A 21629-nucleotide genomic window follows, 5' to 3' on the forward strand; every position below is an offset into this window, starting at 1 on the left:
GACAGACTGTTTCCGTCGAGGGGACCCCGAAAGCTTTCTATGATTTGGGGGGGGGGAGAGCTAGGTTTATTTTAAACTATAAACCTTCCCCTTCTAAAGTATCTAGGCTTTTGGGTCACTGCTGTGAGTTAACTTTTGATGCACAAGTAGAATAGAGAGGTCAGTTGGGAAATTCCTGCAGATTTGGGAGTGGTGCCTGTGGGAAGGCAGTTTGGGGAAGGAGCTCAGTGCAGATGTAATACCATACAATCTTCTCCACATTTTCAATTTTTTTCTAAAACGAACCTAATTCTGGAACAACAGAAAGCCCACCAGGAGGCTAGCAGTCTACCCACAATCCTCTGTGACACAGTAGCCACAATGGGATATATATTTAGCTGTCTGTTCACCTGCATATGCTAACGAAACTCAAACTCTACAAATCAAACTTTTTTTTGCTACCTGAAATGTTCCTCCCTCATCTAAGAATGAAAAGGTTATGGAAGCACCACATCCTAGCATTCCATTGATGGAACTGGCTTGTTTGGTGCAAGAATTAGCCTGTATGAAACTTCCAAGAACCATGTACTGAATTCTAGTTTGCAGACTTTTCTAGTTATGTCTTAGGTCCACATACTGACATAATCTGGAAGGTTTGGAAGTATTGTGAATATTTGCCTTTTCATACCATACATTTTAGAAGACAGACTTTAAAATGTCTTGATGTTGACTTGCGTCAGAAACCTATTGATTCAAATATCTTACCGTATTTGCTGGCGTATAAGACGACTGGGCGTATAAGACGACCCCCCCCCCCCCAACATTTCCACTCAAAATATAGTTTGTTACATTACATTACAGCACTATGGGCCACTATGAGCAGCTATGTCTATCCCAACTGAAGTGCACCCGGCGTATAGGACGACCCCCCCACTTGGAGGCATGTTTTTCAGGGGGAAAAAGTAGTCTTATACGCCAGCAAATACTGTACCTATGTTGGGGGAAGAAAAACACAGATTGCTTACCTGTAACCGTTGTATTTCGAATGGCCATCTGTTCTTTCACAGTGATAGATTTCTCAAAACTATAGAATTTTGCTATGAGCTGACTCATAAGCACTCCCACAGATGCTCAAAAGCTTTTCCACCAGGGCAATGACTATTTCATCAGCTTTCATTATAGGAGGTCTGCTCCTGGAACTATGCAGGAGCACTTATCTTTGTTAGGCATTATATGATCTATGAACTAGAACCAATACATAATTGGTGGCAAGGCAGAGCTACTCCCTCCCAGGGACATAGCATCCTATTGCAGAGAAGGTAGCTGGGTCATGTGAATGCAGACTGTGTGTGTGTGTGTGTGGGGGGAATTAGTTAAAAGCAAGCAATTTTTAAAAAAAACCTTTTCTTTCCATTCATCACACTGATGAATATAGATTAGCAAGCTGATGTACCTGGAGGCGGAAAGCTTTTTTGTTATTGTTTTAGAGTGAAGAACAGCAAGTCCGAAAGTAAATAACTGGGCTGAAGTAGCCACACAGCATAAGTCAGGAAGCAGAATTCCTTTATTACAGACCAATAAAGTGGTCACTGCTCCTGTGGAATGAGCTTAGAGCCTCCGCAGAGATTCATGCCAATCCAGCAGTGCATGACTTAGGCAAATTGTAAGTGGGTGGGCAGAAGGGATTGTGGTTCAGTTTGGCTCTTGTGGCCTTTCTTGCATGGCCAGGGAAATGTTGATCACCACTTTGTGGTTAGAAGGCAAATTTCCTCCAGGCCAGACTGGTCAGGGATTCGGGGGGGGGGGGGGCACAATCATCTGGGCATGGAACTGGGGTCACTGTGGATTGGCAGGTAATTGTGAATTTCCTGCATTCTTCAGGGGGTTGGACTAGATGACCCTGGAGATCCCTTCCAAGTCCACAATTCTATGAAAAATGGCCTCTATTACCACTAGGATAACATTTAAAAGGCACCGACAACATCTCAATTATGTGCAACTGCCATAACCAATTCGTACCCTCAGATGTGAATGAGTCAGCCAGTCATGCTCAAGCATCTTATAAAATGATATGTATTTTCAAGCTTTTACCATTTCAGGCATCTGTATAAAAATGTGAACTTATTCTTACAAAATATATTTACAGTCAATAGTATTTTGAAAAACAGTAAAAAATAATCCATATAAGTCTACTGCCCTATGATGATGTAGCACTATGGTAAGTTTTAGAGTATATCAGTATTTGAGATACGCAGATTCAAATCCCATTTATCCATGAAGCTCTTTAGGCGGCATTAGGCCAGTTACTCTCACATGCTTAATCTTTGAAACAGGTTTGTAAAGACAAAAGGAGGAAAGAGAACAATATCTGCCCTTTTAAAGTTCTAATAGAAAATGTTCTAAGTAACATTTAGTTAATATTGAACAAGGTGAGAAGATACTGTCAGCATCATGCTTGCTGATATGGCTATAATTTTAACTGCTTAAATGGTTTTTCCTTACTGACAATATAGACCAGATTTTCCAAATGCTACCAGCATAAAATACGAAACAGTAAATTATTTTACTGATGTCACCAAGTCTATACAATTATTGTGTTCCCTCCCACCCAAATTCTGGTCAGGGAGATCATATTTAAAAAAGTAAACAGTTGCTTGTTCTCTGTCTGGTATTGTAAATGTAGGGCTTGTTTAGTAGCTTTTACTTCCAAAGAAAACCATTAGAGTTATTTTTCAGAATGGTTTCAGGGAATTTCTTTCAAAATATTCATCAGGCAAAACAAAATTCACTTTTAATTTTGACTAGCTTGGACTAAGATAAATCTTTCCGCTGATGAATGTGGCAGCTGTTGTGGAGCATTTCAGAATAGATTAGTTTTATAATGACAAATAGAGGATATTTGTAAACTGTTGGTAACTAAAACATCAAATGTCAAAATAGGCAGTATACTTGTACCTGCCTTTTTACAGAATTGATGTAACATTGGTATCATTAGTTACTGCGGTAACCAATCCTCAATAAGAGTTTGTTCATTTTAGCCTTTGCTTAGACATCAGGTCAGAGTGCTGAAATTCCAACTAAAATCTTTTGCTTTTTAATAACAAATATTATCCAGGAATGAAATGACTTCATGGCTGGATACACCTGGATAATCTTGATTCAGTGATATCTCAATAGTTGTAGAGAATTTTTGTCACTTGCTTTCTCTCTGGAAACAGGTACATCACTGTGGGAAGCACTCTTGGAGGTGTGTAACCTCACCATGTCAAGATCCTATCAGGAATACCTCTAACATGGTTATGAATAAGAAAAAATGAATTATGCCGTGCCTAAATATAATCTGCTATTACAGAAACTGAAGTACACTTCTAAAGGACAGTAGTATTGAACCACCAGGATTTTAATTCACAATGTAATCCATTTGGCACATCTTCCAATCCTTTCACTGGGCTTCTGCTGTATTTGGATTGTCCACGTATTCATACTCGTCTTCATACTCCGAAAAGGATTCGTCTACAACTCTTTCAATGAGGGCTTCTTCTACTATATCTATATGCTGAAACACAAAGAAAATAAGTCAGACTAGTAAAAATAATCAAAATTCTGTTAAAGATGTAAAAAGTAGTCCTATAGTAACAGTAGTCCTTATTACTTAGTAGTACACAATGCTCCACGAACATCAGTCTCCAATTTTTAAGGTTGATCCTTAACAACCGGAAGAGGAACATCAATTGGAGACATCACTAATTGCTGGTATCTTAATTTGTTTTAAATTATTTACTTTGAATGAATTGTATTTATTATATGTTGTGCACTGCCCTGAGACAGCAATAATTAAGGTTTATTAACCTTAATAATAATTTATATACCGCCTGGGGAGGGTGTATATCATCATAATCATCATCAATAATAGGTCTTCCTCCATGGTTTTTATAGAGAAAAGCAAGTCATATCAGGGCCTGTTTATAAAAAGAAGCAGGATGCTATAGACATGCTTTCTCCTACACTCTAGAACTCTAATATCTCTTGAATGAGTGCAAGAAAGACCTGATATAGTGATGATGGACGAGGAAAAAGCACTATTCCCTGGGACTTCGTACTGCACTGTACTTTTTTGAATTGTACTGCAACTTGTGCAAAGCAGCTATGCATAGGCACAGTAATCACAGGAGTTACAGAAAGTTGGCAGTTATAGTTAAAAAAAGATGAAAAACTTCGGCAAAATTGTACATGACAAACTTTTTGCTTCTCCAGCCTCCTGTTTAAATTGGGTCTTAGTTGGAGTAATGAGCAATCTTTTTCAGGTTCTTAATTTGCTGAGAGATTTGTATTATTGCAGGAGATACAGAGATAAAAAAGAGTCTTAGCAGCAGCTTAAGAAAAGCAAAGGTACAATTTACTCACAATATAGTCTTCTTCATTATAAAAGGTGTGTCTGAGCTCAAGGTGCCTTATAAAACTACTGATGTAGTAACTTTGGCCACCATCTGGTGGTAAACGACAAACTGGACAGTACTGTAAGCAGGAAGAAAACATGCTAAATAAATGTTTACTATTAAGATAGAAAAAATGATTAGAGTTAAAGAGAAATGTGAAATATTTGGGGCAATTCTAACTAAAATACATTTATCATGTTATCTATACTGTTTTTTTCTCTCCACTTCCATGTAAACCACCCTGAGCCTCAGGGGAGGGCAGTATATAAATATAATAAATGAATAATACATTATTTGAGTGACTTGATACATTTGCTACCAGTACAATGTCCCCAACCTTTTTATCACTGGGGACCGGTCAATGCTTGACAATTTTACTGAGGCCCGAGGAGTAGTCTTTTGCCGTGGGATGTCGCTGCCGCGGCCTGAGCCCCTGCTCCACTTGCTTTCCGGCTGGCGCCCCTGTATTCCTGCCGCCCGCTGGGGGGCACTGCCAGCAGCAGCTGCGCAGTGCCACGCAGAGGGCGAGCCCTGGCCATGGAGGCCGCTGGAGAACACCAAAGGTGAGCCGGTGGCAGAGTGGCAGGGCAGTCCCCGAGGCAGCAGCCGGGGAGGAGGATGAGGAGGCCCAGTACCAACTGATCCACAGACCAGTACCAGTCCCCGGACAGGGTTAGGGTCCACTGACTTATACCATTTTACAGCTTAATCTGCAAAACAAATTGCTTATTGTGAGTGATGTAAACAACAAAATGCATGCATGCATAGACCTTTGATTAAGATAATTACCACTGATCTCCTTTCATATCTGTGATGAGTGAGATAATGGTCCAGGAGTTCATTTTCATCCAATTCATGCTGACAGGAAGGACAATGATATCTAAAAGCAAGAGATTTTATTACATTTTTTGCTTTGTCTGATGTTTACTACTCACTTCATTGGACAGTTAGAACGTACAGTGAGTCAGTCTACTACTAATTATAATTACTTTCTGCACCCATTCTCACTACAGAGTGTAGTGACAGAAGTATGAGTGTAGAGGCACAGAAAGGGATAGCGGGAGTGGAGGCTGTTGTGCCCATTGTCTTCCTCTTACCCATACTAGTCTAGCAGGTATAATACAAATGTTAACTGCAACACTTTTGGTTTCATAATGACGTGTTCCAATGGTTTCTTCAAACACAGTACGAAGCATACAACATAGCAATAATGTTTTTAACCTATATTTCAAAAGACATCCTTATACGGTCTTCCTTCCCTGCAACTCCAAATCGCCACCATTAGGTTATGTTCCTGTAACAAGCTATACACACAGATATATTTGATGACTATTCAGAGGGTTGAATTGCTGGCCCTGCTTCTAAATGGGACAGGACAGCAGCACATTATAGCAGTAATCCTGCCCTTAACCGACCCTCTCTTTCTGGGTTTAATTAAAGGTAATTTTCTTACTCTTAACATCTTAGGCCAAGAGAAGATGTTTTTAAAAATTATATTCTTCTCGCTGTAGTTCTTTCTTGCCCTTGAGACATGCCTATGGACCAAAGTCTGCACATCTGACCAAACTGTTGTAAAACTTTTCTGAGCTGGTGTTCTGTGCCTGACTTTAACATAGTGAGTCTATACCTTGGTTATAAATTATGTCCGTATGCACCCCAAGTCATTGGGACAGAGCAAAATAAAAAATGTACATACACACATTAGGCTGAGAGTAGATTTTACTGAGGCATACTTTACCTTTTTAAGGGGACTTGAACCTCTTGTAATGGTCCATATTTCTCTATATATTGGATACATGTCCTGAGATGGGCTCTCATTTCACTGAGACACACCTAGGTAATGTTAAGTATCTTGTTAGCCTTTTGTTGAGAGTTCTATACAAAATACATGTTATATACAAAAGTCCTGTTCATTAAACCTGTGAATGGTTTCAGGTCAGGGTACGAAGGATACTGTCCAGCCCACCAGTGAAGATTGTCTTCTGAAGTTCTGTTCTCCGTGACCCATCGTTCAAAGGCAAGGCTGAACATATTTCTTGCTAGTCATGCTTCATTTTAGGCAGCTCAATGTGTGTTTTATACTGTTATACCTTGGCTTGTTTTAACTGCATATGCTTTTTAAGTTGCTTGTTTTAATGGCTTTGTTTTTAATGGTTATGTTTTATCATCTTAGTTGCAAGCCATCTCAAGCAAATCTCTGCAGAAGTGGCATATAAACAAAGCAACAATGCACTGATTCTAAAACATCATTCCAAATTGTCTATTAGAGGGCAGGGTTCCCCGCCCCATTCAAATTGATCCCCTTGCTTGCTACGCCCCCAAAATGGGCTGCCCCATGGTGGTCTAATGGGCCATCCTAGAGCAGAAGGGATATGGCCCAACAGCAGCCAAAAGCTGTTACCTTTCCTACAACTTAGTTGACCAAAGAAAGTTTGATTGAAATGTGCAGTTACGTCAATCATAGTTCAACAGCTAGCTGGCCAGCTTGAATGCACAGACAGGACCTAATGAGAGACCAAACCAACCAGACAGAGCCTACCAGGAAGCTAATTGACCAAGAGGGATCAAGGGAGCAGGGTCTCAGAGGAAAGGAGAAGAAATCTCTAAGGGCTGATTGGCCCAAGCAGAGTAGGGAGTAAAGTATGTAAAGACTCAAGACAAGGATGTGGTTGCAGCTGTTGCTATTGCAGAGCTGGTCCAGAAGGGGGGCCAGAAAAGGGGTAGGGTTGGCAATAATCACGATGGCACCTCTTAGGTGAGAACAAACCCCTTTTGCCCATGTCTGGGGCACCTGGAGGCCCAGTTTCAGCTCTTCCTTCCAGCAAGCTCCTCACTTCCCTGCTCCAGCACACCTCTCCTTCTCAGCCATGCCTTGCCACATTTCTATGGCTGCCCTTTCTGGGGCAGTCTAGCACAGTCCAAGCCTCTCACAAAAATGAAGTCACATTTACTAATACCCCAGTCCCTGCAAGTGTGCCTATTATTTTACCTTAAATTGTATTCCATGGGAAATGTGAAATGTAAAACTTTAATACTTACTGATTAAAGGAAAATTACAGTTGCTAGTCTTCATAAATAAATGACACAAATACAATATATGATCAGTCCCCATACCTGAGGTGTAGTGTACTTGGACTTCACTTATTGACTCATAGGTAATAGGTAATGCTGAATGTGTTTAATGGGGGTTACTTCTAAGAAAGCATGCATAGGATTGGTACTAACTTTCAGAATGCTCCAGCCTCCAAAAAACAGTAAATAATATCTGTGGTTACTTGCCTCTGTATCACATTCTGTACAGTTTTGGTACATATTTTCCATCTTCTTAATAATATCGGTTGCTGGAATTCCTTCAGAATGAAGATAAGCCCGGCAATAAGGACATGTCCATCTATTATTCCTTAAACTTGTAGCAATACAGGGGCGACAGAATCTGATAAAGGAATGAAAATAAATAGCATGATTTCTCCATATAACTACACTTCAAATAAAGTAATTTGAAATTTGACACAGTTATGGTCACTAGTATGACCTGAAATGATAGGTTCCTAGGACAGCTCTCATCTGTTAATTCTTTTGTTTTGCTTGGGCAAGCAAACTATAGGACCACTGATAACTGAGGTTACAGAACACAGTGTGTTTTCTTATGGGCTATCTATGCATTAGCAAAAGTTACTCATTACCATCCTGGTACCTACCTACTTTTTGGCAGGAAGTGCCAAAGCAGGATTACCGCTGAACATGAAGATGACAAAAGGAAGGACCACTGAGGAATTACACAACTTTAAGGAGATGAAGAAATTGAAATTGTAAAAAATGTTCTATTGCTTGGTTCACTAATCAACCAAAAGTGAAACTGCAGCCAAGAAATCAGAAGGAGATTGAGACAGGGAAGGGCAGGAAAGACCTCAAATGTAAGGATGTGTTGCTGGTGACCAAGATCTACGGAATACTACACAATTCCCATTACTATGTATGGGTGTGAAAGTTGGATGGTGAAGAAAGTTAAGAGCATGAATGGGGGTTCATTTGAAATGCAGTGTTGGAGGAGAGTTTTATGGATATTGTGGAATGCCAAAAAAGACAAATAAGTGGAACTTATTAAATCAAGTCTGAACTCTCCCTAGAAGCTAAAATGATTAAATTGAGGCTCTTCCTTTGGTGACATTATGAGAAGGCAAGACATACTGGAAAGGACAGAAATGCTAGGGAAAAATGAAGGCAGCAGGAAAGATGGAAGACCCAACAGTAGATGGATTGACTCAATCAAGGCAGCCACAGGCCGCAGTTTGCAAGACCTATTGAGCAAGGCTATTAAGTATTCACAGGGTTGCTATAAGTCACAAATGACTTAACAGCAGTTAACATCACCCATCCACTTATTCCATATGAACCGTATTCAGGCATTGCAAGTATACATACCTCACTTTTATATCCTATGTATATATTTTCCATGTATTTATGTATTGAAATGGTTTAGCTCACCATTCAAAAGAATCTTCAGAGTGGCTGGTATGCATGTGTTAATCTTTTATGTATTCACCAGCAAACATGGGGTTGGATTGTTCCAGGTTTCCTAAAAACAGATCCTTGTACCCCCAGAAAAGTGGATGCTGCAGTGGCGTCGTGCACAATCAGGGATTAGACCCGTTGCCCTGCCACCATCACCCCGGACTACCCACCCTGTGCATAATCGGTCTTTGAGATATCAAGTGTTGCAAACTGAACACAAAGTATGACCCTAGCAAAGTTAAGCCCTTTCATTTCTCCTACAGTGCGGGAAGTCATTAAACTGGCTAGGTCATGCCTCTTCTTGCTCCAGGCAGGGCTATGCATATTGGTTCAGAGTGAGGTTGACCCTCCATTCTTCACTCCAGTTTTGAAAGAAAATGCAAAATTAGCTGTACCTCGAGTACTAATCCCCAACCAGTCATAAAGAATTCGTGCAAATGAAGCCCAACGACTGAAAGTAGGAACTTATTTCTGAAATTATGCAGCATTTGACAAGATGACAAGGTCTTGTGGCTATCATCACATTGTGATGCTTCTAGCACCAGCAACATATGAACTAGTATGCCAGATGCCCTTATGCTTAACAAAGCGCAAACTGCCAGAGACAGTGTCCACATGGCCCTGGAGATAATGCTAGGAGTATGATGAAAGCTTTTGTTGATGTTCTGTCTAAGCCAGCTGCAATGAAAGCTGAAGCAATAAACCCACACTCATTTTGAAACTAAATTTTTTTTTCATGGTCATTCCCACCCACTTGCAAATTAAACATTTAACAGTGCTGCTCGGAAATTGCCTTCTCTGTCAAACAATGCAGTTTCTGAAGAGCTGATCTGAAAGCTCTTTAGTATCAGTGAACAAAGGACCTCTTAGCAGTTTTCGATATACTGTTCTTACAAGTAATATTTTAATGAAGGATGGAACTAGTTATACTAACCTACATATATTATCCTACATTCCATGAAAGAATAAAATCAGAACATAGTAGCGATGTCACAATGGCATATTTATAAGTAGATAAATACAGAAGTTTCAAGTTTGAAAACCAGTAGCATCAGTCAGTTTGTATTATCTTAAAAACTGCGTATAAGGAGGAATAGGCTAGTTACATCTAGTTTTTATTTATCTTCTAAGGAATAAAGAGACAGGAAAATTGGCTATGTACACAATTGAAACAAACATTCTAGTTGTTCTATTCTCGTATATGTCTTTTAAGGAAAAATTATACAGTCTCCAGGTTTAAGTTAACATGTGTGAGAGCCTGTGTCTTTAAATCTCAAAGAATAGGCCAAGAAAGCCCTTTGTCCCTCTAGCTGTCAACAAAGGAAGTATACAGTGTAAAGAAGGACCCGAAAACAAATGAAATAAACATAGGCGAGACACAATCCAGAGAAATTTAAGCAAGCTTAAAGTCACCTTTGGATTTCTATGCATACACACAGGCACACAATTTTAGTTGCATTGATTTCAACAGCTCTTATACCTGTACTAAACAGAAATGTATACCTACAGCAATTGTTGTTGTTAGGTGCGAAGTCGTGTCCGACCCATCACGACCCCATGGACAATGATCCTCCAGGCCTTCCTGTCCTCTACCCTTCCCCGGAGTCCATTTAAGTTTGCACCTACTGCTTCAGTTACTCCATCCAGCTACCTCATTCTCTGTCGTCCCCTTCTTCTTTTGCCCTCGATCGCTCCCAGCATTAGGCTCTTCTCCAGGGAGTCCTTCCTTCTCATGAGGTGGCCAAAGTATTTGAGTTTCATCTTCAGGATCTGGCCTTCTAAAGGAGCAGTCCGGGCTGATCTCCTCTAGGACTGACTGGTTTGTTCGCCTTGCAGTCCAAGGGACTCGCAAGAGTCTTCTCCAGCAACAGAGATCAAAAGCCTTAATTCTTTGACGCTCGGCCTTCCTTATGGTCCAACTTTCGCAGCCATACATTGCAACTGGGAAGACCATAGCCTTGACTAAACACACTTTTGTTGGCAGGGTGATGTCCCTGCTTTTTAGGATGCTGTCTAGATTTGCCATAGCTTTCCTCCCCAGGAGCAAGCCTCTTTTAATTTCTTTGCTGCAATCCCCATCTGCAGTGATCTTGGAGCCCAGGAAAATAAAATCTGTCACTATCTCCATTTCTTCCCCATCTATTTGCCAGGAATTGAGAGGGCCGGATGCCATGATCTTTGTTTTCTTGATGTTGAGTTTCAAGCCAACTTTTGCACTCTCCTCCTTCACCCGCATCAACAGGCTCTTTAGTTCCTCTTCACTTTCTGCCATTAGAGTGGTATCATCTGCATATCTGAGGTTGTTGATATTTCTCCCTGCAGTCTTGATCCCAATTTGTGACTCCTCTAATCCTGCATTTCTCATGATGTGCTCTGCATACAAGTTAAATAGGCAAGGCGACAGTATACAGCCTTGCCGAACTCCTTTCTCAATTTTGAACCAATCAGTAATTCCATGTTCAGTTCTCACTGTTGCTTCTTGACCTGCATATAAGTTTCTCAAGAGACCTACAGCAATAGGTTATTACTAATCAGTAATCTACAAAACAAGAGTAAGCTTAAATTCAAAACCTGCATTTAACCAAATTAATCTTTGTCTATTTACACCGGTCTATTAAAGACAAGATAAGATTTTTAAAAATTCGATTTAACTGCATAGTCCAGGATGAGTTCTGACAATCTGGCAGATTTCACATGGTATAGTAAAGCACCTGAGCTTACACACTTGTGAGTAAACGCTGTTAAGTTTAACAGGTTAACTGTTAAGTAGACAGATTCAAGTGGGTAGCCATGTTGATTTGAAGCAGCAGAACAAATTTAGAGTCCAGTAGCACTTGTAAGACATTTTTATTCAAAGTATGAGCTGTTAACCGTTTTCATTATGCTGTGTCTTAATTTAGTCTCACACTCTACCTATAAATTTGAACTGGTTACTTTCATTCAGTGACATTTTATCTGAGGAAGTGTACATGCACACAAAAGTTCATGACTTGAATAAAAATGTGTTGGTCTTAAAGGTGCCACTGGACTCTAAATTTGTTCTATTAAGTAGACATAAACACTGTCATACTATGATTCTCAAAAGCACAGGAAATTAACATGACCATAAGTGATAGTTTATGGCTGCAATTTTATGCACATCAGAAACTAGTCCAGCATCCTATTTTACTCAGTGGCAAACAAGTTTGTTTGAAGATTGAACAAACAAGGTATAAAGGCCAACGCCACTCAGCCATCAGAGAGATCGTATCAGAGCTGGTTTATCCATGTAGCACATTACAGGCCCTGCACTTCCAGGGACTCCACAAGGTGCCCCACCCCCTAGATCAGGGCCATAACATCTATCCTCCCTCTCCAGGGAGGCGTGGGGGCCGGCATGCCACTGGGCGCCCCCCCCCCCCGCAGCGTGGTGCTCGCAGTGCCGGGAGCGATTAAGCCTAGGGAAAAAGGGAGGTCTGGGGACCTGGGGGGGGGGGAGAGGGAGAGCAGCGCTCACCACGCTGGCAGACGCAAACGTGCAGGTGTAGAGCTGCCATGCCCGCGCCTCTCCCTCGCACTGCAGCGCTCGCTGGCAGGCACGTTTGCACCCACTGGTGAGCACCACTCTCCCTCTTCCCTGCACTCCACCTAAGGTCAGGTGTATCTGAAAATCCTTGTCCTCCTGTCTGTCCCTTGCCTTATCAGTCAGTCATCTTCCCTTTGTCTCACCAGATGATAGGCCCAGCTACCTTTAGAATGCAGCAACCAACCCCTAATTATCAGGATACATGGTTCTTTCCAAGGATAGCAGAGTCTTTCCAATGATGGATGGGGAAAAGGAGGGGGCAAGAAAAAGGGATTTTAAAATGGAAAACCTTAATTACTAGACTACCCTGAATCCTTGTGGCACTGGGCTGTGTGTGTGTGCTGGGGAGGGGGGGGAGCCTCTTCCCATCCTGGTTGCAACCATTGGGTTCAGATCCCTTTGCAAGAACAGACAAAACAAGCAGGAGAGACCCTGATTTCACACTTGCCACTGCCCAGAAGACAGGAGGAGGCCTCCAGCCCTTGCCACCATCATGCCACCTGTCTTCTCATTTTCCCTTCCCCAGCAGCCAGAAATACTACCCTGGCTGAGAGCGAGTTTAATCACTAAGCCACATTAGTATTGTGGGATGGCTGTGACCAGGCCTGGTTGAGTCAACCAAGTCACTGAGAGACTGCTGCCCAGTTTGTCCCCAATAAATCCTCCTGCAAAAGTAAAACTTCCCCTCTGCCCTTTACTAACAGAAACCACTTGATGGCTGGCAATATTGTTGTGGTAGCCTAACAATGGCCACTAAGGACACTCATTCTTATGACTGCAGGCTAGATTTCAAAATTTCCCATAAATCTTGGGCATTTTTCCGGATTGTAGAAAGATCTGTGTTGTCTACTCATGGCTCCAATTTCTGGATTTAAGTACTGACCACATAGTGAAGGAAATATCTTGACAAACAGTAGACTTGCAAGGGTTCCTGTGGGTGGGGGGAATTTCATTTCCCTCACTACTTACCTCTTTCTTTCCTGAAAGCAAACAGCCTCTCACCTTTTCCCGCTTCCTTCCTTCTCTCCTTCCCGCCCATTAACCAACCTATCTAACCTTTTATCTAGTCCGCCCATCTTCAGCAATGTTTGTTGTTTACTTACTTCATTTATACCTCAGCTTTGTCAACAGTGGGCACCCAAAGCACTTCACATTATTCTATTCACCTCCACTTTATCATCACAACTCTGTGAGGTAGATTAGGCTGGGAGTATATAACAGCCTCAAAGAGCTTCTGTGGAAGAGTGGAAATTTGAACCTGGTTTCCCACATACTAGTCTGAAATTAACCACAATGCCATGGTGGCTTTTGTGTGGAAGCTGCGTTGAACTGTAAATCAAGTGTTTAGAAGCTGTCTGCTAGTTGCTGTTGGGCCAAGTCCTGATTACTCATCCCTTAAAGGCCAAAACAGGAAAGGCCCTTGCCTTGTACAGATAGAAACCAAAGCTTGAAGATCTGTAATCTTATTGTAGTTGCCAAGCAAAGGCCACTGAGAACATTTTTTCTTCTTAAGTCCAGCATTCCATTTCACACAGTGGCCAACAAATCCCTTTGGATGGCCAACAACAGGGCATAGAGGCCTTGGTCTTCCCCTGGTTCTGGGATTCAGAAGCTTAGTGCTTCTGAATGTGGAATTCCCCTCAGACACAATGGCTAATGGCCACTGATACGTATTCTCCCTGAATCTAAGGTAAAGGTATCCCCTGTGCAAGCACCGGGTCATGGCAGAGTCAATGGTTTGCCAGTGCCTTCCCCAGTCATTACCGTTTACCCCCCAGCAAGCTAGGTAATCTAATCCCCCTTTAAAGATGTTTATTCCTGTAGCAATCACTACCTCTTCTGCCAGCCAATTGGACATTTTAATCACGCTCTGTATAAATTAGTATTTCCTTTTGTCCATCTTGAATCTACTGCTCATCAGCTCCATTGGATGTCCTTAAATGTTAGCATTTTGGAAAAGGGAGAAAAGGCTCTTATATTCCAACAGTGAAGTTGGGAAATCTTTGATACTTAAATTTAGTGACTGAAGCTGTGAACAGGCAAGACAGATCTTTCTACAAACTTTAAAAGGATTTAAAAGTTTGCAGAAAAATGTGATTAAAAAACAAAACTTTGGTAGCTGCTGGTAGACAACAGTGTTCCAGGCTGGGTTTCAGTGATAAAAGGCAGGGGGAAGAGGCCTATTTTGGTTTTTAAGGGAGGATCTCTTGGGGGCAAACTTAACTACAGTTGCCAGTTCCAGGTTGGGAAATTCCTGGAGATTTTGTAGTGTAGAGTCTAGAGATGGCAGGGTTTGAGGGGGAGAGAAACCTCTGCCAGATATAATGCCATAGAGTCCTCTCTCCAAAGCAGCCACTTTCCCCAAAGGGATAGGTCTTTGTTGTCCAGAGTTCAGATGTGATTCTGGGAAATCTGGCGTAGCTCATTCATTTCATGTCTCACCTGGAGGCGGCAACACTGAATGACTTGTTACCATTTGACTTGCATACCTCACCTAGATCTGGCTACTTGCTACTGATCAAAAGCAGCTACCCTATGAAAGCCAATGTCCTATGGCAACCAAGAGTTTCAGAGCAGGGTCTGGGAGACCTAGGTTTGAATTTCCATCTTCCTGTGGAAGCTCACTGGGTGATTTTGGACAGATCAAATACTTTCAGCCTAGTCTACCTCACATGGTACTTGTGTGGATAAAAAGAAGAGAATAATGTAAGCTGCTAAGGTCTCCACTATGGATATCTTTTGACATACCTATAGATTTCCAGCCCCCACATGGAGGTTGGCAACCAAGAAGGAGAGAAGAAGGGAAAGGGGAAGACCTGTGGAAGCTTTCAGGAAAGCCAAAGAGGAAACTTTTGTGTTTGTGTGGATAGCAGGGAATGTGATGTTTCCATCAAAAACTGAGTCCAGTAGCACCTTTAAGACCAACAAAGATTTATTCAAGGAGTGAGCTTTCGTGCACGTGCACACTTCCTCAGACAAAATGGAACAAGGACCATGAAAGTACAGATATATAGAAATCTTAAAGGTGCTACTAGACTCAATTTTTATTGCAGTACTTCAGACCAACATGGCTACCTACTTGAATAGGTCTCCATCAAGTCCTTGCAGGTTTCCACTTGTACTAACCCAAATAGTTTATCTGAACTTTGTTTCAATTCTTGTCTCTATTCATAGTAAACTGCAAGTGTAATCTGAAAAGTTCTCAAGCAGCTAAATACTGAAAACAAATTAATAATGGCTCCTAATGAATGACTGAAGCCTCTGAGCCTTCCCTATGGGAGGCATGGGGCTCTTTTATATCTATAAATAACTGCTCTGTGCTGACATATGGATGGATGCATTTAACTGCTAACCAAGACAGCCTATCCATATCATGTACCCAGGTAACAAATGGAACAAGAATATTTGCATTTTCCATTCTGAATGGGATAACTCCTCCCCAACAGACAAGGTTCAGATTTGCATTTAAGCTTTGCATTCTGTGATAATGAAATCACGACCACTGAATACAAACAAGGTGTGTGGGGTGGGAGGGTGTCCCAGACTAGGGAAATTCCTGCCCCAAATATTGAATTCTGTTGCAAAGGATTTTGCAAGATATTTACACTAAAGTTTTTCAAACATACAAAAATATTATTTCAGAACTGTGAAAAACTTCCTCCACAAAAGCTTAAGCATTTACTTTCAAGTAACAAAGGCAAATTAATTAGCATATAACACACACAAACATTCAATTTAAAGCATATCAATGCATCAGAAACAATATGCAGTCAGTATATGACAGAAATCTAACAACCTCGGAACCAACAAGTCCCACTTCCTTTAAAATTTGATTCTACGAAAACACTGCAGAGAATAAAAAGCAAGAGGAACTAAATTAAAAGATATACTTTTTTTTTTTTGCAAGCGTCCGAATCGAACGGACCGACGCTTTCCTGGGCTCCGTTCCCGACCCGAATCATAACCCTCAAGTTAAAATTGCTTATACTTGGTTTATACGTTTACATACGAAGAGTTTTGCTTGGGGGGGGGGGGAACCTTGTTCCTTGCCCATAGCTTTGGCATTGATGACAAAACGGCACTTGAGTTTCCCGAATCCAACCGCGCTACTTAAAGTTCGCCTGTTCCAAAACACCGGCATTAGAGACAATGTTTCTAACTCTCTCTCGAGGGAAGCAGCAAACCCCTTCGAGTGTACCAGCGCCGTTTTGGGACGGACCGAGACCGCTGACTGTATCCAGGTAGCCTTTCCCCCTTCCCCGGAGAAACCGCGGTGGCGGCCAGAAGCCCCCTTTTGCGGGCGGGGGCGGGGGTACTTACACGTGGCCACATCGGGTCCTAACGGGCTGGTGGAGCACTTCCAAGCAAATGGCGCAATCGAACGACAGGATCGGCAGCGGGGTCCCCTCTTGCGGGCCGCCGGCATCTGCGCTGCTCTCCGCCTCCCGGCCTTCGCTGCCCCAGGCGGCGCCCATCGTCGGAAGGCGATAGCCGAGTCTGGCGGAGATCCGCGCCCGCAGAGGGTCACTCACCCCTCGGCCCTCGCTCCTCCCCGTGTGGGCGGGCCTCCGGCAGACCACGCCGCCCTGCTGCCCCGTCCGGGGAAGGGTGATTGGGTGGGCCGCGGCAGTCCGAGCCAACCGGAGACCTCCTCCTGGTCGACCGTTTCGGAGGGTCCGCAGCAGAGGAAGCAAAGCGAGCCCGGTCCGGTTGCACCTTCCAGCCCAAGATTTTATCCCCCCCAAATCTTGTTGGTATCTAAGGCGTCCCTGAATTTAGCTGTTGTCTTCAGCGGCACCGAGGAGGGGTCGGGGGGTGGGGGAAGGGGGCAGCTGGAACTTTTTCTTTCCCTCCGGGGCGAAGTCCCATTGGCGCCTCTAAAATGGCCAGGCAAGGAAAGTCGGTCTTACTAGCGAGCGCGCACATTTCTTTCACCCTCATTTGGAAACGGTAGAACACAAAGAGGAGCTTCCCAGCCGTTCCGTAAACCTCAAAAGTTCCCGCCTATAAAAGGAGAATGTCACCGAGGCTACACCAGAGAGTGATAATGGAGAGAAATGGAAAACCTTTGGCATCTGCGTGGAATACAATCCTTGCTTAAAAATACCACTGTTGTAAAGCACTTTGCATACAAAGTGAAATATGATCACTAACTGAGGCTCCGGGGCCGCGTTTTCCACTGTCCTGTTATTTGCAAAGACAGTAGAGAAGCCACAGTATTTTCCTCCTTGGGAATTTTGATATTTGCACAAATTTCAGAAATGGGAGGAGGGGCTACAAAATAAACAAAATCTGGAGGTGCTGAAGGTAACGTGCCAATCATTTGGCCATGGGAGCATTTAAAACACGTCTGTGCATGGGGGAGGTTTTCCCAACTTCTCCCCCAGATGAATGGGGGCAGCATTTCCCCGCCATGAATTCACAATTCCTTGAACTCAGAGGAAGGGAATATAGCCTCTACTCCTCTGTCTCAGGCAAAACCAGACTTCCAAATAAAGCATGGAAAAGCAATAGTTAGTTTACACAGTCTTTTTAGAGGGCAGCTGTGTTGGTCTGCAGTAGAACAGCATCATAGAGATCCACAAGGTTCTGAACTTTCAAGAATCAAAGCTCCCTGCATCATGCAGGGGTAGTTAACCTGTGGTCCTCCAGATGTTCATGTTCATTTGCTGGTAGGGGCTCATGGGAATTGTAGTCCATGAACATCTGGAGGACCACAGGTTGACTACCCCTGAAATACCAGAAAATCTAGTTGGTCTCTATGCCAGGACTCATATCTCACTGGTTTACAAAGTCTTGCTATTCTGCATTCCTTGTCTGGAGGAGGACCAGTTTTGCTGTTTTTGTGACTGGCATAAGGATGAGTTGCTGTGTGATTAGATCTCGTGCTAGAGCTTTGTAATGTTGATTTATTAAAATGAAGTGTTGTTCATTTAGAATCAAGGGATTGGAAGGGTCATCTAGTTCAACACACACCCCCCTGCACAATGCAGCAACTCACAACTACCTGCCTACCCACAGTGACCCCAATTTCATCCCCCACTAAAAATCTTCAGAATTCAGCCTGGCCTGGAGGGAATTCACCTACCCCACAATTGAACACTGCCCTTTTGTTACTGATAGTGTATCAGTTTGATAAGTGCTATCAAACTCACAGGAAGGTGGAGCTAAATTGCAAAACTTATCACCTAAATGTAATCAGAAAGCAGCTTGAATTGAAAGACTGTTCTGAAGAAGGGAAGCAAGGCTAGCAGGAAATTTTGGCAATTCTATAACTATTACTTTGGCCGAGAGTTATCATGTGGCTGTGTTTGGATGCTGTGACACAGTTTACTAATGTAACAGGATTAACTTTTGCTTATATATTCCTACTGTTATGATGATCTTAGTCTGACGAAGAGGGCTTGCACTCAAAAGCTCACACCTTGAATAAATCTTTGTTGGTCTTAAAGGTGCTACTGGACTCTGATTTTATTGTATTACTTTCCCTGTCTTTCTGTCCTGCTGGAATTTTTGAAGAACGTGAACTGCTCTTATGCCACACTAATCTCAACTGCAAAAGCAATATTCATAATACATCTTTTAGAAAAACAAACCACTCCTACCCTTCTTCATGTATATAAATTGCAAACATATGTTTGGATGCAGTGCTAAGGTTACCAGCTCCAGGAGCAGAGCCCAAGGAGTGTTGGGTTTGGGGAGAGGAGGGACTTCAGTGGTGCATAATGCCATAGAGCCCACCTTCCCAAGTGGCCATTTTCTCCAGGTGAACTGACCTCTATCCTCTGGAGAGCGGTTGTAATTCCAGGAGATCCTAGGGATGCCAGACATCCCAGTGGTGGCAGGGATCCCTGCTCCTGCACCCCACCTCTCCCCTGTTGATCATTTGGCAAGTGGGGGACTTACACCCGGCATTTTAGCCATGTGTCTACATAATTCAATGTGACTCAGAAGTGACGGCACATCAGGGACATCAAAGCAATGCTCTGGTTTGGGGGTAAAAACTCTACAGTAGAAGCTAATTCAACCAAAAATGAGAGAGTAGCTCAGACATGCCTATGTCAGTTCTGGATCATGTTGGAAATCATGTGAGCACATCATTAAATTATTGGGTGAGGCTCCCTACCCAGGTAAACCCTCTCCTCATCTCCAGCCACCTGGAGGCTAACAGCTTTAGGGTGCACATCCATCCTGATGGTCATGGGGACTCCAGTGACCTGGCCAAGTGCCTCTTGATAAAGATGGGGCTATATGCATCCATCAGCTAGATGGCAATCATTGTTTGGGCAAAAGCCCTATATTCTGAATTCTGTATTTCAGGTCTTCTGCAGTCCTATTTTCTGTGTTCTGGATTGCAGCTCTTCCACCACAAGAAGACTTTATTCCTTTCCAGAAGTTTCCTGCTCCTTTAAAAAGGACAGTGAAATGTATATTATCCAGTACTGCTTAGTCCAAAGAACTGCTGCTGGAGCAGGTATTTAGCTTTGTAAAGAGGATAAATGGAATATTCAATGCAGTGCAAATCACTACAAGGTTTCCATGACTATTCAGTTGGAGACTGTGCCATATTTCAAAGAATTACTTTGATCTCATTTTAAAGCGTTTGTGCTTTACCCATAGCAAAATCCAAACAACAAACAAAAAACAAGCAACATAATTCTTTTTTATTAAGACCTACTGAAATAACCCTACACTGCAAAAGTTTTCAAATTATTCAGAACTCTTCATCATTTTCAAACCCACCCACCCCTAATCTTCCTGATCATTGCCAAGCAAAAGCTGGCAATCCTATCTGAACTAGACATGACATTTGACATGAATTTGGGGTCTTCTAACTAGGGTTGCCAGTTCCTCCCAGCAAGGAACGGGAGATGGTAGGGTTGCCAGATCCAGGTTGGGAAACTCTTGGAGATCTGGGAATAAAACCTGTGAAGGACAGGGACTCCTGTGGGGGTACAATGCCATGTAGCCTACCCTTCAAGGCATCAATTTTCTCCAGGGGAACTGATTTCTGCAATATATAAAAAGGTAAAGGTAAAGGTATCCTCTGTGCAAGCACCGAGTCATGCCTGACCCTTGGGGTGATGCCCTCTAGCTTTTTCATGGTAGACTCAATACGGGGTGGTTTGCCAGTGCCTTCCCCAGTCATTACCGTTTATATTGTTTACCCATTACATTGTTTACCCATGCCAAAATGGTCTCTGAGGGGCTTTTGCTCCATGCAGCTCCACAACAGGACAAATAGGGCATCCGTGATGTTTAAGCTCAGGAAAATGGTGCATGGGGAGAGGGGAGGGATGCTGAAGCTTCCTTTCTCCCATTGCCTCAGCTGTGATCTGAACTGGACTCTGCTGGACTTGCACATTTTTCTTAACATTTGGCTGTCACCCCTCAAGGTTTGGCTTGAGGGACACACAGCCCAAACACATGCCAAATGTCATGTCTAATTTGGCTCTGAAATGGAAGGCAAATGCAGAGATAAAAGGAGAGGGAAGATAAGTGGGGAAGAGACCAATGGCAGATGCAGATCTCTGGGGTTTTCCTGTGAAGATGTACACAGGCTGAAAAAACTGCTGCAAAATTCTGGTGTTTGGAGGAACATATTTATACAGAGAAAATGCTAAGCATGAGACATTTAAGGTACTCCAAGGCTGGGATTGTGCTGGAGCCAAAAGGCTTTTATTCTGTTAATTTGGATTTAACTGCTAAACAGTAAACTACTGGTACAAAAGTGATACAACAAAGAAATGGTGACTGAAAGAGAGGGCTAAATGACAGGAATGAATGGGTCACTTGCTGTTGTGGAGGGTGGACAAAGGGCTAGGAGTGTGCTGATAGTTGTGGGTGGGGGAAAATAATAGGCTTAAGATAGAAAGACTTGCTGGCTAGATCTTTCTATTCATTAAGGGTGTGTTAACATCAATTGTTGAGAAATCGCCTGAATTTAAAGTAGGGAAGGGACTGATTTGATTACTTTCCAGTAGACCCATTCAGGCTGCTTCCATTTTTGTCATTCTTGGAAATGTCTTCAGGCTGGGTGGAATTTTACTGGAAACCCTTCTGTATCTTGCATGTCATAAATGAACCTGAGGGGAGTCTCAAATAAGAAATAGACATCAATCTTAATATGGGGGTCT

At 42.6% G+C, this 21629-nt stretch overlaps 1 protein-coding gene across 1 annotated transcript; it reads right to left on the minus strand.

Annotated features, from left to right (window-relative positions):
• Positions 1–3361: 3361 nt before the first annotated feature.
• RNF125 (ring finger protein 125) lies at positions 3362–17190 on the minus strand. The gene is made up of 6 exons (XM_077352535.1): positions 16813–17190; positions 7695–7848; positions 6154–6248; positions 5205–5295; positions 4384–4494; positions 3362–3535 (listed from the first exon to the last, which is right to left on the minus strand). Exons 1-6 carry the CDS (start codon positions 16965–16967, stop codon positions 3422–3424), a joined length of 720 nt encoding a protein of 239 aa, XP_077208650.1. The 5' UTR covers positions 16968–17190; the 3' UTR covers positions 3362–3421.
• Between the last annotated feature and the right edge of the window lie 4439 nt (positions 17191–21629).

Source organism: Paroedura picta, chromosome 9 (genome assembly GCF_049243985.1).
Source record: "Paroedura picta isolate Pp20150507F chromosome 9, Ppicta_v3.0, whole genome shotgun sequence".
In the NCBI taxonomy this organism is placed as follows: domain Eukaryota; kingdom Metazoa; phylum Chordata; class Lepidosauria; order Squamata; family Gekkonidae; genus Paroedura; species Paroedura picta.

Coding starts and splice junctions, on each gene's coding strand:
- RNF125 (XM_077352535.1), bottom strand. CDS start 16,967: ATGGGCGCCGCCTGGGGCAGCGAAGGCCGGGAGGCGGAGAGCAGCGCA. Junction 4,495..5,204: donor GATATGAAAGGAGATCAGTG/GTAATTATCTTA, acceptor TCCTGCTTACAG/TACTGTCCAGTTTGTCGTTT. Junction 3,536..4,383: donor ATAATGAAGAAGACTATATT/GTGAGTAAATTG, acceptor TTTGTGTTTCAG/CATATAGATATAGTAGAAGA.